This window comes from Quercus robur, chromosome 12 (genome assembly GCF_932294415.1).
Source record: "Quercus robur chromosome 12, dhQueRobu3.1, whole genome shotgun sequence".
Classification (NCBI taxonomy): Eukaryota; Viridiplantae; Streptophyta; class Magnoliopsida; order Fagales; family Fagaceae; genus Quercus; species Quercus robur.
In genome coordinates, this window is record NC_065545.1 from 15514311 (window position 1) to 15521669 (window position 7359).

General features: G+C 35.0%; 1 protein-coding gene across 2 annotated transcripts; it reads right to left on the bottom strand.

Annotated features, from left to right (window-relative positions):
- Window positions 1–1601: 1601 nt before the first annotated feature.
- On the bottom strand, window positions 1602–5740 carry LOC126709225 (protein PEROXIN-4). 2 transcript variants are annotated; one of them, XM_050409355.1, is made up of 6 exons: window positions 5608–5740; window positions 4767–4805; window positions 4303–4422; window positions 4104–4232; window positions 3128–3257; window positions 1602–1933 (listed from the first exon to the last, which is right to left on the bottom strand). In XM_050409355.1, exons 2-6 carry the CDS (start codon window positions 4770–4772, stop codon window positions 1845–1847), a joined length of 474 nt encoding a protein of 157 aa, XP_050265312.1. In that variant the 5' UTR covers window positions 4773–4805; window positions 5608–5740; the 3' UTR covers window positions 1602–1844. The 2 variants fall into 2 exon arrangements, with proteins under 2 accessions (XP_050265312.1, XP_050265313.1); XM_050409356.1 differs by having other exon boundaries at window positions 4767–4816; window positions 5608–5734.
- Between the last annotated feature and the right edge of the window lie 1619 nt (window positions 5741–7359).

The window sequence follows — 7359 nt, forward strand, 5'->3', positions numbered from 1 at the left end:
CCTGAAAAAAAAATGTCCTAAAAATGACTGAATTTGGTCTTCTGTTTTTTGCCATTAAGGAATGTAAAAATCACTCATTGACCTTGAGTATATGACAAATCCACTTGATATCAAATTAATAATAGATTGCCAAGAATCCCACACATGGTTCTTTTTTTTTTCTTTGGTTTTTCACTTGAAGTTCATAGGTGCCGATGTCTTTTCACTTGAATCGTCACTTAGTATAAACAAAGAGAGTAGAGACTTGATCAAATTAAATCTTTAGATGTGAACCGGTTATTACTCTATTAGTGTCATACAAACAACATTCCTCCATTCAAACAGGGTCCTCAATTTGTCACATTTCAGCCATATTTCTTAACTATTTTCATGGATGTTCTTAGAGAATACCTTCACATGGTTGGATTCCATCTAGTGTGTAACTGCAACTAAAACACACCACCCGAAACGGGCTATGGATCCATTAAGAGCATTGTGCTTAACCTCCCAAATTGCAGTTAGCACTATCTACACCATAAGGATGAACCTAGAGCTATAGTTCTCTATAATAGTTTAATGCTGCTCAAATGCTCATAGACTTGGCTTTAAGCCCATCCCTTTGATGTATCCTCAATTGGCATTATAGCTAATCCCTTAGTCAAAGGATCTTCTAAATTCTCCATTGACTTCACCAAGTCTAGGGATATATCCTGTCACTACTTAGCTGCATCACAATATTACTTCTCAGACGTATTACGTATGTCTACTTTTACCATTATACAGTATAAACTGTTTGCTCGAGCAATTGCAACCTATCAGTCACAAACTCAATGTATAGTAAGCTAGAATCCATTTTACTCATATTAGCTAAATGATCCCTCAGTCATTCTGCTTCTCTATTTGCGTAGTCTAGAGCTATGACTATAGTTGATTGGGTTTTACAACTCTGTCTGCCAAAGAAACAATGTATCTATCGGTGGAAATTGTTTGGTCACTATCAATATTTAGTTAGCAATCACAATAACCTTCAAATAAGATAGCAGGATAGCCAGAATAACATATACCAAGAATCATAATCTACCCTAAGCATTTCAATACTCTAGATGATGCATTCCAATGATTGCTGTCAAGATTGTGAGTATAAATGTATATTCTCTTACTGATGGATTGTATAGAACGTCAGGTCAGTTATAGTTTAATAGATTTCATAAACAGGCTGACTGATGGACTGTATAGAATGTCAGGTCAGTTATAGTTAAGTCAGTTATAGTTTAATAGATTTAATAAACAGGCTTAGACTGATGGACTGTGTAGAATGTCTAGTTAGTTATTGTTTAATAGATTTAATAAACAGGCAAGACTTCCATCTAGTGCACTGGACACAAGCCAAATCCATAATAAATTACATACTATCCTCACATGTTCATGTTGAAAAAAACTTTCACCTATGTTTTCTGAAAGATGTAAACCGGGAGCGTATAGTATTTTTACGAGTATGGCTTTTGTCAAGTGCTCCTATATATTGGACGAGACACCTGACCGACATGTGTCGTGTCTGTGTCACCTCCAGTGCACAAGTTCACTCGCACAACCTAAACCCTGTTTATACTGGCTCACAGTCCTTATATCCAAATTTTTGCAATATATACTCTACAAAATATGGCTGTGACAAAATCCGACCACTTTCAGTTTTGGAGATTTTCATACCCAAGATAACATTCACTTGTAAGCATATTACATGTGCTACGAGAAAGAAAAATAACAAGAAACAATTGCCATCTGGCATCAATTGCATTTAAGGTTTCTTTGCACAATAGAAGCAACACTGCACTCAATGCTATGAGAACGAACAGCACTTGAGCAATTCAGCCTTTCTTGGGCATGGCTGCCAGCCTAGTATACATCTTTGCCATGGACTGGAATCCTCTAATATCCCCGGAGCGTAAAAGATTACCTGGCCCAAGCAAATATAATCCAATTGAAATAAAAACCATAAGTGAGTAATACCTCAAAGTTAAATGAAGAATGCCAAACCAACAAAATATTTTCTGCACTGTCTTGGTTGAAATAACCTAAGTGAGAAAAGTAATCAGATCTACTCATCTACGTGTCAAAACCACAAGAAAAAATATCCCCACATAACTGAATTCTGAATCTCTGATGTACCGCTACAAGCTTAAATTGCATCCTCTCTCTCTCTCTCTCTTATGACATGGAACCTCACCAAGACAAGACCCTTTGAATTCACTCCTGGGGAGTAAACCACAAATACACAACCCCACCCACCAAAACTGTGAATATCAAGCAATCCAGGGAAACTTCTAGTGAGGATCAAACCCAAGAATATGTTTGGGTCAACAGCTCATCCCAAGCCTCCAACCACTAGGCTGCACCCTGGCAAGTGCATCTTCTATTTACTTTTATCTATTTGAAATAAAAACATCTTAGGCTGTGCTTTTTTCCCCCTTAGTTGGGGAAGGAGGGGGGGGGGGGGGGCGAGGTTGTGGAATTGCCATGTAAAACAAAAAAAGGGCAATGGAAACTGGAAATTGTTATCCTAAAAGATATTGAATTTTCTCATATAAAATAACCAAAGTGAGAAAAGAAATTGCATTCATTTTCTTAATAACCAAATGGCATTCACATGTCAAAATCGCAAATAAAACTACCATGTGATCACACATAACTTGATGACTTGCACCATACATAATTTGTCAGGCTCTACAAGGGGATTTGCTATCCTGGAATATATTGCATGCGAATTTGACAGGACTTCCAAATCCATTAAAACAAATCAGAGGCAAATACTGCTAATAACAAATCCACATCCTATTCAGTATTCAGAATAACCAGACCCTCCCCACTCCCTTCTTTTTCCCCCCTTTAACAAAAAAATCAAATCAACTTCCTCCACCCTACTACATCCCAGCTACCTCAAGACTGCTGGACAAGTATTTCAATCTTTGATAAATGCACCCCTCCACCCCCCACACCCCCCCACCCCCCACACCCCCCAAAAAAAAAAAAAATCACTCTTTTGGTTCTAAGCAACTAAAAACTGGGCACTTCATAACCTGTTAACCTTTTAGAATCTGATAGTTTCATTTAACAAAATGTAAGAATAACACATACAACTACAGAAAACTACCTGAATCACAATTAAGTGGACTGTCAGGTTCTGGGTGGGCCATCAAAGCAATTATAGCCCTACAAACAGATTGGAGTGTCCAAGCTGGGCTCCATGCATTTTTCAAGATATCAAGGCAAATCTCTCCTGTCTGCAGGAGAAACACATTATATCTAACATAAATGACAGTCAATTACTTATAGAAAAAATTAACACTCAGTTAACCATTTTAGCAACATTGTATTAAAAATAAATATTCAGCATCTCTTATTACCTTTTGATGCTAACAGCTCACCAAAAGGTGAGACTAGTTCAAATTCACCAATCAGTAGGCCAATTTGGATTTTAGATAGGCCTCAACTCTATCTTTTAAAAAATTAAAATATATTACAGATCAATAGTATTGAGTGAGATTTGTTTCACCTATCAGCTGAACATAAACTGTTAATTTGGTTTTAACTGAATTTGTTTCCAGGAATTAAAGGTGATTATCCTCACATCACTTCACCAATATTCCGCATCCAACATTCACTCAACACCAAATTCATTCATTCAACAATGAAGTCCTAAACTTTGCATATTTCAAAATTTTAACTATTTTTAAACCTCTGACACTGTACTCTGAAGTTTTTGGTAATTCAACAAAATAAGTCATAACCATGCTCAGAACCTCACAAGCACTTCAGCATTTTCTGATAACAGTCTTCTCTGTGTGGTAATCACACAAGTCCACAAGCTTGAAACCCTATTTTTAGCATCTTTCCAGGGCCTTTTTAGGCACATGGAAAAGCTATCAAAATTAATACATGAATGCAACTTTAAATGAAGCATTCATACATACAAAGGATCAATATCACTGTTTCTCCATTGCACATTTTGGCTTCCCATTGTGTTTACAGCGTAAAGGAACCTTCTACAATACAGTACAAGTTCATATGCATGCAAGTACCTATGTATCCTGAAGTTATTGTGAGAGGTATCATACAAAAAATCATACCTTAAAATGAACGTTTGGATGGAAAATTTTTGTTAAGAACCTCACTTGGGGAGGTTGCAAAGGATACTGCTCAGGAACAGCAAAAGCAAGCTGGAAGACACCACCCTCATAAGGAGTCTCTGATGGTCCCTGAACAAAGAAAATCGATCAAGCAACAACATGGTACACCAGATTAAATGGAATCAAAAACCGAGCATACCTTGATAAGAGCAGTCCATTTGAATATATTTGAATCATCACAAGCTAATTGAATATCTGGATCAGCTGTTTTCTCCCGCTGCACCTCTTTGTATTCCTTGAAAAGCCTTGCCCTTGATGCCTGAAGACAACACAATCCATTATAAAAGTTCCTGCATATGAGGAAAAGACCTAAACCATACAACAAATCTGTTTAACGGACATACTAGTCTAGATCCATATCTTCTACAAGTTCATGTAGAGTTCAACTGCGCTGCTCAACTAGGTACATGTCTTATATCAAAATCAATGTTTCAACTCTCAAAATCTAATCTAGATAATGCATAACAAAAAAAAAGAATAACAAACAACTACTGGTTACGACTTCAATATCACCACCTATCAATCAAGACATATAACACTTACACATGCCCACCGAAACAGACAACATCAAAAAGAAATTTAATCTGATTTAAAGCAACCAACCTGCATTGTGTGCCCTTGTCTATAAAATTAACGTCAAATCTGAAACGTAACTGTAACCGTGTCAGTATACGATAGAAAATTAATGAGTTGGCAATTTGTAATACACAACAAAATTAGATAGTTCAGCTATTTGCAAGTCTTACGCACAGATTAGAGTAGCAGCCTAGGAAGCACGGACACGGGTACATGTACAACACAGCGATTCAAGCAGTTTCTAATAAATTATAACATAGACATAGCGGGTACAACACCGGTATGTCACGGATACAACACCGGTACAGCACCCCAAATGAAGTATCCATGCTTTCTAGGTAGCAGCCATTGTTGTGCAAAATCCGTTATGAATAGACTATAGAGTCCATTTATAAATAACGCACAAATGATGTTATCTTTTCCATGGCATCGTAAATTCAAGCCTACCTAAGGAACTATTCCTAAGTTTTAGCCACAGACTAAAATGAATTATAAATGTACTTATGAGACTTCTATCAAAAAGAGGAAAAAGAAAAGTGCTTATGAGACAATCTTAACAGTTAACACCACACCCACAAATCACAGCAACAAAAACCTTCTTCCAGTCGCTTAAACACAAATCTGTGGGTTGGGGATCACTTTTTTTTAACCTTAAAAATTTGTCATCAGCTAGGACTAAAATAAAAACAAATTTAGACCCAATTCCAATTTCTAGTTCTAAAAAACAACAACAACAATAATAACAGAAAATTTGGTGCTTTTTAGAGGGAAATTGGCCCAAACAAGAATAAGATGGAAAATCTACACAACAAAGTCATAATATACAGCGGATCCATCAAAAGTAATATGAGAGAGAGAGAAAACTAACCAATTGAAGTAATCTAAGAGCGAGAGAGAGAGAGAGAGGCTTTCGAGATTCGGTAGATAAAGCCCCGATGCGCTTCCCCGTGGTGAATAATTTTGATTACGTGTTGCTGTTACACGCTTTTTGATATATATATATATATATATGTGTGTGTGTGTGTGTGTATATCATAAATTCTTTCTTTTTTTTGTTTGTTTTTGTCCACCGCTGTAAATTTAATTTAATAGAGGTGAATTTGATTTTCCAAAAATAATTAAATGTTTGGGTGATTTTTTTTTTTTTTTTTTTATGAAAGGGAGGTTTTTTTTTATTGTTATATTAGTTGGGTTTAAAATACGATAAATATAAATTATGCATAAATATTATTAAAAAAACATAAATATCATTTTTGAATTTGTGATGTGTTTTTAAAGGTTGAATTCGTGAATTTTTTTTACATGTATTATTCCTTGTGTAAACATGTTGACATGTCCTTGAAAAAAGTGCATTGTAATTTATAAAAAATAATTAAAAGTTTAATTTTCTTTTCCCTTTTCATCATTTCGTTGATATGGTAAAAATAATTCGTTTTTCAACAAAGACTAGACCCAAAAGCCTAGAAATAGAATAGAAACACAGATAAAGACTACCCAGAACCACGAATTGTAAGTAGAACTAAGTCATCAAAGATAATTCAACCCAAACCTGCAGCTTATCACTAGATTTGATATGTCTAACTAGAAAAGGAGCAACAAAATTGCCTACTCTTTTTACATGAGAGAAAAAACAAACACGAAGGTCGTTAGCTAACACAAGAGAATCATACAGAACGTGACCAAATTCAGGATTGCTCATGTTTCTTGACTATTAACTCAGCATCACCCTCAAAATCAGCTCTAAATATACTCATTTCCTTTGTAAAAAGGACCACCCTCCTACAAGCTAAAGCATGCATCGACTATAGCAGAAGAGTTTGGGAGGTGAATCCGCTAAGCTAAACCCCCAATCACACTACCAGAGGAGTCCCGAATAACAACACCAATTGGCTTGGGATTGCCGTTGTAGCCAAATATTTGTGGAGTAATTCACTTATTTGCCTACAATTATTTTATTTTATTTTATTTTTTTGGTGAAGGTGCAGACAATGTTCATTTCTTTTATGCTGAAAAGGGTGATACCTTAAATTTTTATAGAAGATATTAGTGGAACAGGATCTCATTTAAATTCTTAAATTTTCTCTAATTTTTAGTCAAATCAGAAATCTGTGACATTTTTAAAAAACTTTATATACAATTATACACTATACATAAATAACACGTGTCACAAATATGGTTAAAAAATAGAGAAAATTGAAGGATTTAAATATGAGCAAATCTTTACCTAAAGTGAGTCTTTACTACCAAGAAGGGGATTCTCCTCTTTTAGTATTGTCTATTAAATATCCAAAATAATTTTTTTGTAAATTACATAGTTTTACTAAAATATCAAAAATGTATAAAGACTAGAATAGTTGAAGGAAAATTCAAGAAAGCCGTCTTAGTAAACTAACATCACTTCTAACTAATATACCTTCTATGGATTCTTAGCTCAACTAGTAAAATCATTTGTTATTAAATAAGGGCATGAGTTCGAATTCTAATATACCAAAAATCAATTAGTTTCTCAGCTTGATGATAAAAAACAATCATCATAAAACAAACATTACAGGTTCAGATATTATTTGTATGGGTAAGGACCCAAGATCATATATTAGGCTTTGGGCTTTACCCAGGACAA

What these genes read in the sequence shown, in the direction of transcription:
- LOC126709225 (XM_050409355.1), bottom strand. An exon ending in AATGGACTGCTCTTATCAAG is followed by an intron (nt 4,233 to 4,302) that starts GTATGCTCGGTT and finishes TTCTTTGTTCAG; the next exon opens with GGACCATCAGAGACTCCTTA. An exon ending in TCCACTTAATTGTGATTCAG is followed by an intron (nt 1,934 to 3,127) that starts GTAGTTTTCTGT and finishes TGCTTGGGCCAG; the next exon opens with GTAATCTTTTACGCTCCGGG.